The 18,142-nt window shown below is 44.6% G+C and overlaps 1 protein-coding gene across 3 annotated transcripts; it reads right to left on the reverse strand.

Annotated features, from left to right (window-relative positions):
• Nucleotides 1-5,454: 5,454 nt before the first annotated feature.
• Nucleotides 5,455-12,518, reverse strand: LOC123771126 (protein lifeguard 1-like). 3 transcript variants are annotated; one of them, XM_069309530.1, is made up of 4 exons: nucleotides 12,367-12,518; nucleotides 7,838-8,086; nucleotides 6,660-6,993; nucleotides 5,455-6,328 (listed from the first exon to the last, which is right to left on the reverse strand). In XM_069309530.1, the coding sequence occupies exons 2-4, from the start codon at nucleotides 7,915-7,917 to the stop codon at nucleotides 6,032-6,034; spliced, it is 711 nt and encodes a 236-aa protein (XP_069165631.1). In that variant the 5' UTR covers nucleotides 7,918-8,086; nucleotides 12,367-12,518; the 3' UTR covers nucleotides 5,455-6,031. The 3 variants fall into 3 exon arrangements, with proteins under 3 accessions (XP_069165631.1, XP_045619474.1, XP_045619476.1); XM_045763518.2 differs by lacking the exon at nucleotides 12,367-12,518 and adding an exon at nucleotides 12,157-12,293; XM_045763520.2 differs by lacking the exon at nucleotides 12,367-12,518 and adding an exon at nucleotides 12,143-12,160.
• Nucleotides 12,519-18,142: the final 5,624 nt, after the last annotated feature.

Consider the following 18,142-nt stretch of genomic DNA (forward strand, 5'->3'; position numbering starts at 1 on the left):
GCTGAGTTCTCGGTTTTGCTCTCTGTGCCATTCATATCCAGGGAGTGTCCAATGTCCTAGCTGACAGTCTGTCCCAGTTCCTTCCCGTTTCCATGGATTGAACTGTCGACACCGCTTCCTTTCTTGGCTTTGCCAGATGTTTGGGTGCCCAGAAGTCAACCTCTTTGCGTCGGCATCTCCCTCTGTTGTGGTGCCATTTCCCGACTGTGAGGCACTGGCGGTGGATGCCTTTTGGCTGGACTGATCTTGATGAGGGTTCATCTACCTCTTTTCCCTGGTCCAGCTGTTGCTTTGAGTTCTGGTGCAATTGGAGTCAAACAGGAGGATTGTGATCCTTCTGACTCCTAGTTGCTGGCCCAGACTTGGTTTCAGGCACTGCTTGATTAGTATCCAAACCCAAGCATTTTCCCCGTAGCTCCGCCTCTTGCTGAGGGTACAGGCCGGTGACGTACTTTGCTGGTTCGACCTTCTCCGCTCTTCGCGACTGGTGTTTTGATGCATATGTATCACCAGCTCAATGGTGATCAGGTGGCTGCTTTAATAGTGGTTTCTGTTTTCATGATGAAAGGACTTGGTAAAGGATAAGATAGAAAGAAGGATAGGGAATTGAAATTCTGGAAATAAGGGATGGAGAACGAGGATTAAAAGTTCTGTGGCCTATCTACTTTGGGTTAGGATCAATGAACTAGTCGAATGTAGTTGTGAGGGGCGATTATGTGTTCTGATGTGGGCAGTTGGGGGCTTGGTGGTGGGGCTTGAGGTGGTCCTGCTGGTGTTGTTAGCTTAGCTCATCATCTGTCTTTGAAGTGGTGTTTTACTTCGTTTCCAATGCTGGTGTTGTCTTTTGTTGAATCTTCTCTAGTTTTTCCAGAGTTTTCCTTGGATTCTACGCCTTCTGGGTTTGACTTCGCATTTCTATGCTCCCTGCCACGTTGATTGGGTACTTCTCGTAGTAATTGGGGGGTCAGTGATGTCTGGGTGTACCAAGTTGATATCGTCGCAGTGTTGGATTGTCTCGGGTTCCAGGATACATCTCTTGGGCCACACCAATTCCTCCGATTTTAATGGTGTTTCACCTTGTAGGACACCATTAAAAACTACAAGCTTGTGAACTACCATCCTTGACAACTGGTGGACATGATGAGGTGCAAGACAAAGGCTATGAGCAGCTTGATGGTGAGGAAAGTCAAGCCTCTCTTTTACTTTGGGGACTTTATGTATAGCAAGATAACTGTTGTATGTTTTGATTAGGTATCTAAATAAAGACATAAAGCAACATACCTATACTGCTTTCTAACAACATTACTAGTGATGTCTCTGAATTTTTGGCAGGGTTATCAAATTTAAATACAGTATATATGAGACAAAAAGTAATCCTTCATTGACCCGCTTATATTTTAAACTGGTAGTCTCCTTCAGACATCTATAGTAGTCACACCCCTCTTGAATACTGACATTATTATGTACTGTATATATTTTTGGTAGAAACACTTTTTATTTTCAAAGGATAAATTTTTGTTCTTTTTTTCATTTAAAAGAATGTGGAGTACGTGTTAAACTTAATGTTTTTAGTTATCTAAAACACCCTCACTGGTTTATTTGAAGTGCATTTTCCAACTAGGGAATAATTTTGTTAACATTACATCTTCCAAGCTTGTACAGTATAGTCATATTGGCTTGGTGTTTTCTCCTGATTATTGCCTTACCTTACCAGCCTCCAGTGACTAAGGACTTTAGTAAATGTATTATTATTCCATACACAATACTGGCGAGTATCTCGTGGAGGTGCTTAACCCCGAGGTGCACAAGCATTACAGGATTCCGTACTGAAATTGAAATTGAAATTGAAATAAGTTTATTGAGGTAAAATACACACAAAGGGATGAGGTAGCTCAAGCTATTCTCACCTCATTCAGTACAACGTGTTAATATATACATAGACACACATCACAAATAAACACATTACCAAACATTCTGAGAGGTAAAAATATACATTTCCTCCCTCACAAGTAGTATGGCAATCTTGGCATTGTCTGCCTTGGCCTTAGCTGAAGGGGTCTGGTTAGCATTACCTGGACGGATCGAGAGTTCTGTAGGAGAAGTTCCTGTCATTTGCTTTTGACTTTGGTTGGGAGTTTGGTTTGAGACCAGATCCCTGAGTTGGCCTATCTTCCTCAATTGAGGTGGTGTCATCTTAGGATATATTGTGGTTTCCCTTTGACTCTTCCTGGGTTTTAGTGACCATTGCCAGATGACTTTTCTCAGGGTGGGGAGACTCTTTACCCCCTTTCCAGTTTAACAGTGATGCTCCCTCCTGGCCACTTGGGTTCGGTTTGTATTGCCCAGGGAGAGTTCAGACATTGTGATCCTTCACAATGTCTGGCGTGATTGACTGGGTGACTGGGTGAAATGACAATGACTGGGTGAACCTGGCAGGTTCACCCAGTCTCACCTGCCTACTCACTTCAGACTCATCATATTATCTGCTGCATTCTAGCTGCTGTATCAGGTTACCTTCTTTTTCTGGCTAGCAAGTAACATCTTATTAATGGCGGAGAAATTACATTTCTCTTATAGAACATGTTTTGAACTGGAAAGAATTTTTTTCTATGTTCAGTGCAACCTTGAATGTTCCTGCTCTGGCCTGGAAATTGGGGTTGTTCATGTCCAGGTCTGCTTTGCCCCAGACATTGTTCATGACAGATTTCAGGGCATGCTGAAGATGCTTAATCTGAAACTGCAAATAGAATTGGGTTCAAATCTTTCCTGAATGATACATACTGAAAATTCTACACACACACACAGTAAAAATGTGTTGCCCTGGGTACCCTGCCATCCAACTAGGCCTAGTTTTCTGTCTAGATCTTCCCATTTCTGGAGGGCTAAATAGTGGCTCTGTGGGAACATTTGGGTTCAGGCCCCATTTGCTCTCCTTGTTGCCAGCTTCCTTATTGGACTTTCTGGAAGGAGCTCCCTGGTGTCTCCCTGAAGAGATTTTGCTGAGATTGCTCCATATTAAAAGTCACATCAGCTGCAGAAGTTGTGTTTGGCTCTAGTAATCTTTGCCATATGACACTTTAAAACTACTGAGGGTTTTGGCATCTACCACCACCTAATGTAACCTCCTCCAACCATCCACCATTCTGCAAAAGAGAACTTTCATTAATTTTTTGGGGCACCTTTGTTTCCTTAGCTTGAATCTATTACCTTGTCCTTGAATTTGTAGCTTTCAAGAATTCCTCCTTGTAAATTTTGTTTATTCCTGTTATTATTGTCTATGCAGTGGTTATTTTGCCTTTTTTTTTTCTTCCATCTTTTAGCTTCCATCTTCTAGCTTCTAACTTTTCTTTCATCGTTACTAGTCTCTTCTCATAGTTTGTTTTTCAGTTCTGGAAGCCATTTCACAGTATATCTTTGCACTTTTTCCAGTTTATTGATGCACTTCTTGAGATATGGGCACCATGAAACCGCTGCATGTTTCAATTTTGGCCTCGCAAAAGTCATTAACAGTGTCTTTAATATTTCACCATCTGTGTATTTAAAAACGATTCTGAAGCTTGAAAGCTTAGCACATGCTCCTCGCACAGTGTTCGTGATGTGATCCTTAGGTGCATTCCCTAATAGAATTTGGATGGCTTCCAATCTCATGCCCTTACAGTATCAGTGAACACAATGCTGCTTATGATGTTTGTAGTGTGATGATGCAGGCAGCCACAGCACTCTGCCAGAAAAGAGGGTCCTGTACCTCTTTTTTTTTTCCCCCAGTCCAGCTGTTACTCTCGGTCACAAGAGCCACAAGGGGTTCCCCCCAGAAAATCACCATTAAATGTTATGAAGTGCCTCTTTCTGATGTTTCTGATGAAGTCCTGGTGGCTCCCTAATATTCCCCCTCCCTTTCAGGTCATCTCTTAATGAGTGTCATCTGCACATCTGCTTTAAAACTGGTGTAAGGGGACTAGAAATGACCGGAAATTTCCATCTGAAAGGTTGGGATAGTACTAATGGGCTCGTGCTAGTTCTGAGAGGTTTGATCGTTTGTTTACATTGTTGAGAGCGGTGGGGGGGGGGGGGAAGAGATTGGATGGGTTTGAGGCTTCAATCTTCTTTAATCAAGCAGTAAATTTCCTGGGTTTATGGATGCTTTCCCAGTTGGGTGGCAGAGTGTCACCTGCTTTCTGCACTGCTCAGGGAGGAGGGGGTGGGGGGACAGAACTCCACAGCTGATGTGACCTAGTAGATGGGAACCATCTTGACATGGTTAGCTTCAGGGAACCACCAGAGCTTGCCAAGAAAGAGGCGTTTCACTACATTAAACACTGGATTTTTTTTTAAATATGTGTTAAGGATGGGTCATTTTCAAGTCTCATTCAGATCACATTGGTAACATCTCTTCTCATGTTATTGGTCCCACTTGTCAAATTTTGCAAGACCTTGAAGTCTTGAACTTCACCCCATAGTGTCTGCCAGTGTTGTTGTCGTCTACTCTATTGTTTTCCCCGATCAAACCTACATGTGCCGCCCATCTTCCCCCAGAGACTTGCATCTTCTCAGTAGAACTTTATGCAATTTTGTGTGCTCTTCATCAGCTGCTTTCTATGCATCAGTGTTCCTTTGTCATTGTGGTTGACTCTCTGGAGTCTTCTAACCTTTTGCATCCTGTTGTGGTTGAAATCCAATACTGTTTCTTATCTCTGGCAGATACAGGACAGTTGAATTATTATAGTTACCTCAAATGAACTTGTGGACAGTTCTGCTAAGGAGACCATGCATGCTTACATTTGATGAAAAGGAACTCCTTATTTGGATTTCTACCCAGTCTTTCATTCTGCAGTTGTTGACCATTGGCAAGTTCATTGGGCTGATGTTACAGGTAATAAACTGTGTGCTTTTAAAAATGACCCTTACCCCTTGGCCTTCCTCCTACCACTGTAGTAGGTGATGGGAAAAGCCTTTGGCTGGGTTGCATATTGATCACACCTGCTTAACTCATGGTTACCGAATGGAACAACGTCCTACTTCCTTTCGTACAAACTGCATCATCTCACAGTTGTATATCTTGTATAATGCCCTGATCTTCACGAAGATTATATGTCATGCTTTTCTTATGTATCTAGGGGTCGTTAGTCCCTCGGTAGAATCCTTGGTGACACCGATTCCTTTGATATGGCAATCTTATGTCCTTCTGTTTTCGTATTAGCATCTTGAATGACATTTAGCATGTTTTGATTATCTAATGACACACAGTGCTCAGTGCTACAAAGTATTCCCAGCTTGGCACTAGTACTTGATAATTACTTAATTTGAGTTACGAATAACTTCAAATTAGGTGCAAGGTCACATGTGCTTTATGAGGTTTGTATTGGCAGTTGTGACTGGATTGTCCAGCACTGTGGCCTAATGTTGTACTTGAGGCCTGGCCTTATTAGGAGGGGAAGGGGAAGAAAGAAGAGTTAGTGGTTTCTTAAGATTATTTATTAATATGTTATATCATGAGATGTACCATGACAAGAGATCGAGATACAGTCTTTGATACTGTAGTAAGAAAACTATCAAATCATAACAAGTCAAATGGCCTCCTTGGCTAGTCACATTTACCAAAGACAATGACTAGTACTGTACACGTATTAACATGAAGCCTGTTGGTTCACTTAAGGTGCTTATTTTTTGCTAATAATGGCTTGAAAACTTAAATTTTTACCATTAAGGAACATGCTGTAATTATTGCAATAATATATAATTTATTGGATTAAACTGAAGCTTTTGCTTTGCAGTTTATGACTCGTTTTAAAGTACAAATTTGCTAAACAAAATACATTTTGAAACCGAGCTGGCTTTAAAATACATTTAGACTGAAAAATCACTAGCAATGCCTGTAGCTCTTAAGGTTTCATATGACTAAGGCTTCTATAAATATCAGTGTTAAAATATAAATTAGTATGGTTTGTGTTTGCATAAATCGAAGTTGGCTTTTGTGGTTCTAAACTAGATGTGATATCCACTGATGTTGAGGAAAAGATGGTGATAACGAGCTCTAGTTCCTGCCTCCTCCAAAGATGGCTAGGATATACAGAAAGAGGTTGATAACGTCAAGGTAGAGGTTGAGAGCGGCGAAGACATACTCCTCTGGCGAGAGTGCCAACTTGTGCTTGCCTCCCAGGATAAGCTGGGTGTCGAAGACCAGGTAGGCCGAGAAGAGGAGTGCACCAAGTGAGGCATACATGATGTTCAGCACCTGAGATTGGAAGATCAATGCGAATATGCCGAACATGAGGAGACTAATGAGGAAGACGTAGAGGAGGCCACCCATCATGGTGAAGTCCCACTTGGTCTACTCAAAAGAAAAAAAAAGAGAAGATTAATTGCAAAACTATGGTAGTATGTTTGTGGAGTTTTGTTTTGAATGAGTCTTTAACCCTATTTGACACGTGATTATTTGAAATACTGTACCAATATCGATGGTGGTTACTGGTAATTGAAGGAAGTGTGATCGAACAGCCTCACATTAGGTATTGATGTTGGGGAAATATCATGGTAGTACTGGGGAATAATATGACTTTATAGCTTAGCATTAGTGGCTGAGATCATTAGGAAACATGTTCTCATAAACTTCAATTATAAATTGATGTCAAAGGGAGGACCCAAAATAAAGGATGACATACCTGGAAGGCAAATATGGTGAGAGCCACGGTGATGACGATAGTGACACCAATGGCTGCTGCTACCTCCCAGGCTTCGAAGGTGGCGCTGCAACAACCCAGTAGGTATCCTTCGCAGATGGTGAAGGTGAACAGAGCCAGGTAGTTGTAAGGTGTCTTTCTCCTCATGTTGCCACAGCAGGACAGAAGTATTACCATGGCAATAGTCAGGCCAAAGGCAGACCAAAACAGAGAGGTGTTTTCGTAAGCAAAGGTATTTACCTGTGGCACCCAGACAAAGATAGCCACGATGCCGAAGGTGATGAGGAGCTGGGCAGTGAGTAGGGCATACACCTTTCTGAAGTAGGAATATGATCTTATTGCTGAAAGGCAGTCTTTGGTAATGTAGACTGTAGTTTTGTGACGGTCAATAGATATGCTACTTAATATATACAAAATAGTAACAAATTTAATTGGGTTGAAGAAAGTTAACAATTTTGTTACATGATATTGATTTGGTATTTCAAAATTTCTTTTTTAAATTGGTTGAAAGAGGTACTGTACAGCTATTAATATTGTTTGGAAGATCATTCCACATTATAAGACCTTTATTTGAAAGACATTTGTGCTTAGGTCAAGTTGCACTCTAGGAATATCAAATAGATTATTTCTTTGTCATGTGGTGCCCATGGGTTCTGTAACATCCCTTTAGGAAGTGTTTGAGGTCAGGATTAGTACTGTAGTTTTGAGTTTTATAGAGAGAGCACACTTAGGAGTGCAGTGACCTGATATTTAACATATTCAAAGATTTATATTAGGGTGCAATGTGCTGTCTGGGATTGGAGTTCATTATTGTTCAAATTGCTGATTTATGTTGAGTAGGTAATTGTGTCGTTTACCTACGAGTAAACCTACGTTTCATTTACCTACGTTTACCTACAAAATTACCTACGAGACGTGTGTCTCGTAGGTAATTTTGGGTTATAGATCCCTAGGCATAGGTATCATAGGTGACATATGGATTAATGAATAATGAAGTGTGATCAACACAAAGTGAACTACAATCAAGGCTGAATGTCACTCAAGTATGAACTCAAGGCAAGGCATAACTGTACATCACTAGTGTAGGAACTAAGCATCACTGTATGTTTCTAGTTTAGGAACTAGGTGTTTGTCACTAGTGTAGGGACAAGGCAGCTCACCTGATGAAACCCATTCTTATGGATTTATCAGAAAACTCAAATTCTCCATTGCCCTCGATATCCATGACTCCACTAGACATGTTGTAGTCTGCTGAACACGGCTGGTCGTGCAGTCCTCTGTTTGCTGTTGCTGGTCTTAACTTTGTTCAAAACTCTTCCTACCTTCTCGTCTTTGAACTTTTCCCTGTTTCAAACTTCCTTACGCTTATTTGCGTTTAACTCTAATGGAAGAATCTTTGAAGACTGAATCTGCAAGGAAATTATTGCTGTTAGTAATTATAATAATAATTATTATGTGAAACTCATTGGAGTATTCCGGGGATTCGAACCGATGTTCTGGGTCTCCCCAACCACACGCTCAGAACCCTGCTTCGAATTGGCGGATTATTCCAATATTTTTTGCATAATGATATATCATGCCATTGTGATTTCTGGTTACTAACAGTGCTCATAATATTATTTCATGGTTCCATTCACCTGCGCTCTAGGAGACTCAAACTGTGAACCCCAAGTGTGTGAGGCCGAAATTCTATCAACCGAGCTACTGAGTAGCGTTAATGAGGGAAGTTCCCAAGAGCAGCATCCTGCTGCCTAACTGGAATTTTCGACTTTCCCCTGACTACTACTGAAGCTCAGAGGAATTACTCATCCATGCCCACATCATACACATTATCTTGCACACTTTCATGGAAATACACATTTCATTCACCTGGGCTCGAGGAGCCTCAAAACGTGGACCCCACGTGTGTGAGGCAGATGCTCTAAAGACTGCTTCAGCCTCACACGCGCGGGGGTCCACAGTTCAAGCCTCCTAGAGCCAAGGTGAATGGAATGTGATAATTATGTTTATTTAAATGGAATGTTTATTTCCACGGAAGTGTGGAAGTGCATATAATTGTTATTATATCATGGTATTATGATATTACTATACTGTGGTGTTTATTGCCCAGCAGCGCTTCTAGTGAAGGATATGAGGAGTGAAAAAATCTGAGTATACATGCTTCATTTGGGTAGACTACGGGTGTGCACGGTGATCCATGGTCTTGCCTCTCACCAGAGGGACTTGGGTTGAATCTCTGGGCAGGACGGAAATGGTTGGGCATGTTTTCTTTCAGCTGATGCCTCTGTTCACTTATTAGTAAAACAGGTACCTGGTAGTTACATAAGTGTTGTGGGTTGCTTGCTGGGAAAGGTCAGTAAGTGACCAAGTGGGGCTCTCATAAGCCAAAATGCAGGCATGATAAATTAACAAAATATAAAACTACAGGCTTCCTGTCCCTGACAATGAGAAATTAAGTAATAATTATAATATTAGAGAAATATCAACATATCTTTGCTTGCATGTGTCCTCACCTAGTTGTGCTTACCGGGGTTGAGCTCTGGCTCTTTAGTCTCGCCTCTCAACTGTCAATCAACTGGTGTACAGGTTCCTGAGCTTACTGGGCTCTATCTTGTGCATGTCCAAGGACTGATCCTGTGGGACTCCTCTGGTGACACCTTGCCAATCTGAGACCTCGCCCCTCACAGTGACTCGCTGTCTTCTGTCACTTAGGTACTCCTTTATCCAATGGAGTACCTTCCCTTTCACTCCTGCCTGTATCTCCAGCTTGTGCACCAGTCTCCTATGTAGTACTGTGTCAAAGGCTTTCTGGAAATCCAAAAATATGCAGTCTGCCCACCCCTCTCTTCCTTGCCTACACCTTGTGTGGGGGGACACGGAGGCACGCACTGACCATGATGCCCGGCACCTTGTACAATAATGTACTTCATTGTACATGATTGTACACGCGAAGGGAAGGGCACGATTGTGGGTAGAGGGAGACATCACACCTATGGGAAGGGGGGGGGGGAATGAATCAATACTCCTTCGAGGGGAAAGGGGGATTCAGAACCTATGAGGGAAGGAGGATCACCACTTTTTTGTAGCTGGATCACTTCTTTTTGTAGGGGGGTGGGAGTCACCACTTGTGTAGGGGAAGGGTCACCACTTGTGTAGGGGACGGGTCACCACTTGTGTAGGGGTAGGTGTAGCACAACAGATGAGTGGCAAGATGGACCTCCCCCCCCCCCATCCTTGGCCCTACACCATAAACATGTAAATATAAACAAATCACTCTTAAGAGCTAAATTGCGATCACTTTAAATCACAGAAATTGGCACAGGCAGTAATATATTTGAGGCAGGAAATGATAGAACAAGTTTGGAGCACATCCATCAGGTTGTTATCTATGTATTGTGCAGTAGAAGATAACCCACGCACTCTAATTTCCCAATGACAATTTCCAAGGAAGATATGGATAACGAATATATATATATATATATATATATATATATATATATATATATATATATATATATATATATATATATATATATATATATATATTAAATATTTCAAAACAATCTAAAGATACTGAATGAAGATTGAGTATTTAAGAATATAAGTGTCGTATGATGATAAGGTTTGGTCGCCGCCCGTCCTCTCAAGCCTTGAGGTTACCTTGAGGTGCTTCCGGGGCTTAGCGTCCCCGCGGCCCGGTCGTCGACCAGGCCTCCTGGTTGCCGGACTGATCAACCAGGCTGTTGGACGCGGCTGCTCGCAGCCTGACGTATGAGTCACAGGCAATACATAAGCGGTCACAACGTCACTAAACTGATGTACTAAATTGACCTAACGTAACCGAGGAGCTGCGAGCAGTACAGGTCTGTGGTGCTCCACCATTTGGTCCACTGTGTCCAGGCACGGAGACCTCGGGGCCAGATTCACGAAGCAGTTACGCAAGTACTTACGAACGTGTACATCTTTCCTCAATGTTTGACGGCTTTGGTTACATTTATTAAACAGTTTACTAGCATGAACACTTCCCAATCAACTGTTGTTATTGTTATAAACAGCCTCCTGGTGCTTCGGAGCTCATTAACTGTTTAATAATTGTAAACAAAGCCACCAAATATTGAGAAAAGATGTACAGGCTCGTAAGTGCTTGCGTAACTACTTTGTGAATCTAGCCCCTCGCATTCAGAGGGACATGTCTGCCTTGGACAAAGTATAATTGAGACTGACAACTGAGCCTGAACTATGACAACCAGGAACACTTGAGGGCTACAGGACTGACAACACTACACACCAGACATGACGAGGCGCGTCTCCTGGACACCTTTCATATACTGAAGAAGTTGGACGATATTAATCCAGACCACTTCTTCAAAGTTGTTGTTATAGATTTAGCTACTCGGAACAAGTTGCAAGTAGCACGGGCTATGGTGAGCCCGTAACTTACCTGGCACAGGAGCGGTGGTGTGTCCACTTCTTCCAAAAATCAACTGCAATATATATACAAGAGGCAACAGCATCACACTCAAGAGGCTGCCAATGTTGCACAAAAACATATCTTTTATCACTCTCACTCTCAGTCACTGGGTTATAAACCCATGGAACCGCCTACCCGTCGAAGCCTTGTAAATACCAAGAGCTCATTTCAGTTAAAAATCCTAATGGAAAAATACTCTTGTAGCAATGGGGGGGGGGGGTACAGTTGACAAGCCGCCGTCTTCGTGTCCCCTTGGAGGGCACTTGAGAGATAGTGGCCCTGCGGTAGATGAGCCGGGGTGCCGGGGCGGAGCTCGACACACATTTTCAGATAACACGAGATAATTGCTCGCATTTTATTGATGACTAAGACAGATTACGTGTTGTTGGGTATGTGTGGTGGTGGTGGGCGTGCTGCCCCTCAACACACACACGGGTTCGAGTCCTGTGGCCAGGGTTCGATTCCTGGCGCCGGCGAGAAACAATGGGCAGAGTTTCTTTCACCCTGAATGCCCCCTGTTACCTAGCAGTAAATAGGTACCTGGGAGTTAGTCAGCTGTCACGGGCTGCTTCCTAAGGAGTGGGGGGGGGGAATAGTAGTTAGTAGTTAATTGACAGTTAAGAGGCGGGAGAGCAAAGCTCAACCCCCGCAAACACAACTAGGTGAATACACCTCCACCGCCTTCGGGTAGCCAGGGGTGTATTCACCTAGTTGTGTTTGCGGGGGTTGAGCTTTGCTCTTTCGGCCCGCCTCTCAACTGTCAATCAACTATTTACTAACTACTAACTACTACACACCACACACACACACCCCAGGAAGCAGCCCGTGACAGCTGACCAACTCCCAGATACCCATTTACTGCAAGGTAACAGGGGCATTCAGGGTGAAAGAAACTTTGCCCATTTGTTTCTGCCTCGTGCGGGAATCGAATCCGCGCCACAGAATTACGAGTCCTGCGCGCTATCCACCAGGCTACCAAGTCCAGCTACCTTACCTTAGGTGTGTTACCTTACTGAAGGTAGCCAGGGGGTGTCTCACCTTACTGAAGGTAGCCAGGGGGTGTCTCACCTTACTGAAGGTAGCCAGGGGGTGTCTCACCTTACTGAAGGTAGCCAGGGGGTGTCTCACCTTACTGAAGGTAGCCAGGGGGTGTCTCACCTTACTGAAGGTAGCCAGGGGGTGTCTCACCTTACTGAAGGTAGCCAGGGGGTGTCTCACCTTACTGAAGGTAGCCAGGGGGTGTCTCACCGGAACACAACCAGCGCACTGTGCCAGGGGTGGCGGGACCCGACTGCGATATGCAGAGTTATAAGTTACTATACCAGGAAGTTCCTCACGATAGCTGTTATCAGTGATAACACCCGAGGGGAAGGGGGTGTGTGGGGGGGATGGGACGAGGCTACGGAGAGTGGTCACACCTGGGTGGCTGTGTGACACAACCTCGGAGTCTGTGTCACACAACCGCTGTCTATACTCACCTAAATGTACTAACCTAGATTACACACAGAAATCAATTGCGTGATGCATCAAATGAACAAATCCACAAGGGGCCGTGACGAGGATTCGAACCTGCGTCCGAGAGCATCCCAGACGCTGCCTTAATCGACTGAGCTACAACATGGTCAAAAAGGAGTTTGACCCTGTCGTAGAAATTGTGATTTCTGTGTGTAATGAAGTAAGGGCGAAGAGGGAGAACGGCCTATTGACATAGCTAGAGTGCATGGGGGGAGTTGTGTAAAACCCTGGTTTGTGTCTCGGAGAGGCTGCAGGATCCAGTAAGTTCAGTAGAACTTCCGTTTCAACTCCTTTTGAGTTTTGGGTCACCCAAAACTCCCAGGACGAAGGAGGTCTGGTCGAGGACCGGGCCGCAGGGACGTTGAGCCCCGAAATCATCACAAGGTCGTTTTCTCAATCTCAATCGTTTTCTGTGTAATCTTCCCACTTGATGACTCTTAACACATTATTCCTGATATCTCTGTGACTTATCAGGTTTGTCTCTTTACCCCATAGTTCTTATCTTCCTTTCTCTGAACAATGTTTCTAGTCTAATTTGTCAGTTCCCTCTACACTTATGTATGTGGTAATCATGTCCCCTCTAGTGGTCCTGTCCTCTAGTGTGGTGGTGGCTTGTGTCTTCCTCTTGTGAGTCATACATGTCTGCCGCTTCTTGTATGACAGTATAACATAATATACTTGCCCGAAACGCTATACTTGCGTACTAGTGGCTTTAGGTATTGTATGTACTACCTCCATCTTTAAATCTAACAGAATGTTTGTACTGTAACGCTGCAACTATGTATGTACTGTTCCTAAATAAATTATTATATTCAGGTAAAAGTACATACATTCTAAAAACATAATGTTGGATGTCTAGATAGAGTTAATACATATTATACCTAAAGCCACTAATACATACAACGTTTCCTGCAAGGGGGGGGGGGAATACACAGACTAAAACTTTAAACTAGTTGATTTGAGAAAGGGGAAAAATAATAAAGAATGCTGAGAGACGGAAGAACTAGTAGACAAGTATGACTTAGCGGGCTATCCATAGGCCTCGGGCCCGCGCGGGCTATCCATAGGCCTCGGGCCCGCGCGGGCTATCCATAGGCCTCGGGCCCGCGCGGGCTATCCATAGGCCTCGGGCCCGCGCACGAACATCCTTGCAAAAACAAAAACGGGAAAAAACTAAGTGTAAACTTTGTCTCAGATCTACAGGTTTATGTGGTAGTTCTTGGTGTCTCATCCGACCGGGGGAGCCGGTCGGATGAGCGGACAGCACGCTGGACTTGTGATCCTGTGGTCCTGGGTTCGATCCCAGGCGCCGGCGAGAAACCATGGGCAGAGTTTCTTTCACCCTATGCCCCTGTTGCCTAGCAGTAAAATAGGTACCTGGGTGTTAGTCAGCTGTCACGAGCTGCTTCCTGGGGGTGGAGGCCTGGTCGAGGACCGGGCCGCGGGGACACTAAAAAAGCCCCGAAATCATCTCAAGATAACCTCAGGTAACAGGCGCATAGGGTGAAAGAAACTCTGCCCAATGTTTCTCGCCGGCGCCTGGGATCGAACCCAGGACCACAGGATCACAAGTCCAGCGTGCTGTCCGCTCGGCTCCCGCTGGGGAGACTTTAGGAGGACGGGCGGGGGTGTGCGCGCCAGGGGGGGTCTGACAGGTGCAAGTGACCCCCAATAGCCCCCCCCCCACAAGCCTGCCTCCCTCACAGGCTGGTACGGGCAGGAAACTGCGCCCTTAATCTGCACCTTCACACACCTGCCTCACCCCCCACCCCCCACACGCTAACATCACCCCCCCCCCCACCCCCCTCCACCACTACCAAAGGAAGGAAACCTATTTAATTAAAACCAAGGGAACAATGCGTTGAAGAAGGAGGTTATTAAAGCCAATTATGTCCACCACATTATAAGCGGTGGTGATTGACCGGTACATTCTTACTGAGCCACTAACACGCATACCGTACCTCAGTCACGGTGACAGGGAGGGATAAACATGGATAAACAAGGATAAATTACTGGATAAACAAGGATAAATTACTGGATAAACAAGGATAAATAACTGGAGCTGAACCTCACATCCCTGGAAAACAGAAGAGTAAGGGGAGACATGATAACCACCTACAAAATTCTCAGGGGAATTGACAGGGTGGACAAAGACAAACTCTTCAGCACGGGTGGGACACGAACAAGGGGACACAGGTGGACACTTAGTACCCAGATGAGCCACAGAGACGTTAGAAAGAATTTTTTCAGTGTCAGAGTAGTTAATAAATGGAATGCATTAGGAAGTGATGTGGTGGAGGCTGACTCCATACACAGTTTCAAATGTAGATATGATAGAGTCCAATAGGCTCAGGAACCTGTACACCAGTTGATTAACAGTTGAGAGCCGGGACCAAAGAGCCAGAGCTCAACCCCCGCAAGCAAAATTAGGTGAGTACCCCCACCACCAAGCCTGGACGAGGCAGGGACACAGACATTCCCATGTGCCTACGACGCATAACTAATGAGGAATGTAGAAATCGATTAGTAGCATTGTGTGTTCCAGGAAGACCTTGACAAACACCGGGAGTGGCCAGACAAAGGACTGCTCGTGTTAAACAGCTAATGCTGTATGGAAATGAAGATGGCGAAGAGAGAAAGGAGTCTAGCAGATATCTACATGATAAGGGGAAAGTCACTTCAGGAATCGGAAAGATTTGGTAGAGGATGTAACCCCGCCACTAACATCAAAGGCACACGACCCGGGGCAAGAATTAACCAAGGGAAATTAAGCCAGAATAACAATGTCAGAACAGTCAGAAATGTTAGTCAATAATAAAAGGTGAAGAGAAAACGTGAAGTACGCACAGCAAGGCCAAACAAAGACTAATTTTTGAGATGTGTCAAAGACCAGGGAGAAGATGGGGTCTTTGAGGACTGAGGCAGGTAAGGTAACCTGTGACACAGATGGGTGGTAGTTTAAATGAGTACTTTATCTCTTTATTTACTACAGGATCTTAGCTTCCATTTCCCACTAGTCACGGTAGGGGACCAGTCGGGGCCCCTAACAAAGGATTAACACTAACCTTGTCCCTCCACCGTAATGTCATTGTTATGAGAGTGGGAATATCCGCCAGGTGCCACGAGCCTTGTGCTTAAGAAGGTGACACATTATACATTAGTGGCAGGAGGAGAGGGGGGAGGGAATTATCGAGGGGTAAGCGCCAAGCCATTACGACTATATAGCACTGGGAAGGGGTCAGGATAAGGATTTGGGATGGGACGGGAGGGAAGGAATGGTGCCCCAACCACTTGTTGGACGGTCGAGGGGACTGAACGCCGACCTGCATGAAGCGAGACCGTCGCTCTACCGTCCAGCCCAACTGGTTGGGCGAGGGGGGGGGGAAGGAGGAGGTAGAGTGTAGAGTACTTACCTATCAGTAGTTACCTAACAGTGTCTATGAGGGAATGAGGTCTAGCTATTTATGCCCCTGCCTACCAGCCTTGTTGTACCTGTTGTGGTATAAGTTAAATATCCTGGTGTTCCAATTTGTTGTTGAACCTGACCTTAACGTTGTGGATAGAGATGGCTTCCGTTATCTCTCTGTGCATTCCACTTGTTGATCACCCGTACGATTATTTACTTACATGCCTTCGACTCACAACAAGGCAGTAGGAATGGCTGCCAAACATGGTCTATCATATGACTAGATAATCTAAGAGCTCCATGAAGTCCTCAACATACAAGTCGTCAGACCTACACACGCGCCACCAGTGGTGGAGGTAGATGGAGATGTAAGATGTACCGTAAGATCACTCTTAAGATAAACAAATCTTTGAAAGACTTGGGTAAATACTGGTTCGGTAACAGGGTTGTTGATTTGTGGAACCAATTACCACGTAGCGTGGTGGAGGTGGGGTCCCTCGATTGTTTCAAGCGCGGGTTGGACAAGTATATGAGTGGGATTGGGTGGTTATAGATAGGAGCTGCCTCGTATGGGCCAATAGGCCTTCTGCAGTTACCTTTGTTCTTATGTTCTTCTTATGTTCTTAAATTCACTGGAGCTGTGAGACGACACGAACCTGCAACCAAGGCATTGCTAGCCGCATACTCTACCACTGTACCACCGGAACTTGTTAAAAGTAAGTCTTAGGTAAAAACGCTGGACTAGCTTCTAGAGGAGTCTTCAGACTTCCTGTATTCACGAATCACTTCACAGAACCTTAGGCAACCTTTACTGAGCCACACAGGGTGTTGAGTAAAGGTCCTGAGCCACACAGGGTGTTGAGTAAAGGTCCTGAGCCACACAGGGTGTTGAGTAAAGGTCCTGAGCCACACAGGGTGTTGAGTAAAGGTCCTGAGCCACACAGGGTGTTGAGTAAAGGTCCTGAGCCACACAGGGTGTTGAGTAAAGGTCCTGAGCCACACAGGGGGTTAAGTAAAGGTCCTGAGCAATTCAAGGGTCTGATTAAGCCCTGAGCAGCGGAAGATGTTTTTTCCTGGGAAACCTGACTGGCTAATGCGGGTTGGTGGTAACAATTCTCCTTAGATGCCTTTTACTGCAGACCCAAGATGGAGCGAGCTATTAGGCGACTGACGTTTCCTGTGTGTGAAGGAGTGTCAGGTGTGTGTGTCTGGGAGAACGCCTGTGGGGTTCAGGTGTACCCCAGGGGCCCGTGGGAGGGTCAGGTGTGTGACGGGGCTTCCAACTTGACTTCTCTTATGTCTGACTCGTTCAAGGTGAATATCGGATCAAATCTAGCTAATTCATCACCTCTGGTTCTTATGGGGGTCCCTTGAAGTGTTGGCTTAGAAAGTTTCTTTTTGTCACATCTAGTAATTTAGCTCTCCAGGTATCTGGTTCTCCACGTAGGGCTCTGTTCTCCTATTCTGTCTTTCCATGGTTGAAGGATTCCATGATTAACAGTCTGGATCTGTTCCTGTAAGCAGAAGCTGCTTTTTCTCTATGATATTAATGGTAGTCATGTTGTTTCTATTATGTTCCTGTCTGGGTCTTCTGTCATTTGATGGAGGGTTATATATTACTAGAACTATTATTTTTTGTCCTCCAGTTGCCATTGTGCTGTTATATATTCACGGAACCCTTCAAAGTTTGGGATAACTATCTCGTCAAAACTCAAGTCTTTTCTTATCAGCAGAGCCACTCCTCCTCCTCCTCCATCTCTCTTTACTTACTACATAGTATTTCTGTGGAAGCACTTTGTTATTAATTTTGTTTCTGTGAGTGCTATTATGTTTGGGTTTTCTTCTTGTGACCTTTCTTCAAGTTTATTTGTTTTGTAATGTCATCTATGTTGGAGTAAAGTGCCTTGAAGCTCGCTTTCTTCTGTCCATTCTCACACTCTCTCCCCTTTGATGGGCATTCATTGGTGTAGGTTGGTCTGTGGGTGTGGCAAATTGTGAGATAGTTAACGACGGCCTCCTGGGGTGAGGAGGGGGGGGGGGGTAGGGGCCAAGCAATGAGACGTAGATGTTTGT

The sequence above is a fragment of the Procambarus clarkii genome, chromosome 65 (assembly GCF_040958095.1).
Source record: "Procambarus clarkii isolate CNS0578487 chromosome 65, FALCON_Pclarkii_2.0, whole genome shotgun sequence".
In the NCBI taxonomy this organism is placed as follows: Eukaryota; Metazoa; Arthropoda; class Malacostraca; order Decapoda; family Cambaridae; genus Procambarus; species Procambarus clarkii.

Coding starts and splice junctions, on each gene's coding strand:
- LOC123771126 (XM_069309530.1), bottom strand. CDS start 7,917: ATGTCTAGTGGAGTCATGGATATCGAGGGCAATGGAGAATTTGAGTTT. Junction 6,994..7,837: donor ATAAGAATGGGTTTCATCAG/GTGAGCTGCCTT, acceptor TTCCTACTTCAG/AAAGGTGTATGCCCTACTCA. Junction 6,329..6,659: donor TCACCATATTTGCCTTCCAG/GTATGTCATCCT, acceptor TCTTTTGAGTAG/ACCAAGTGGGACTTCACCAT.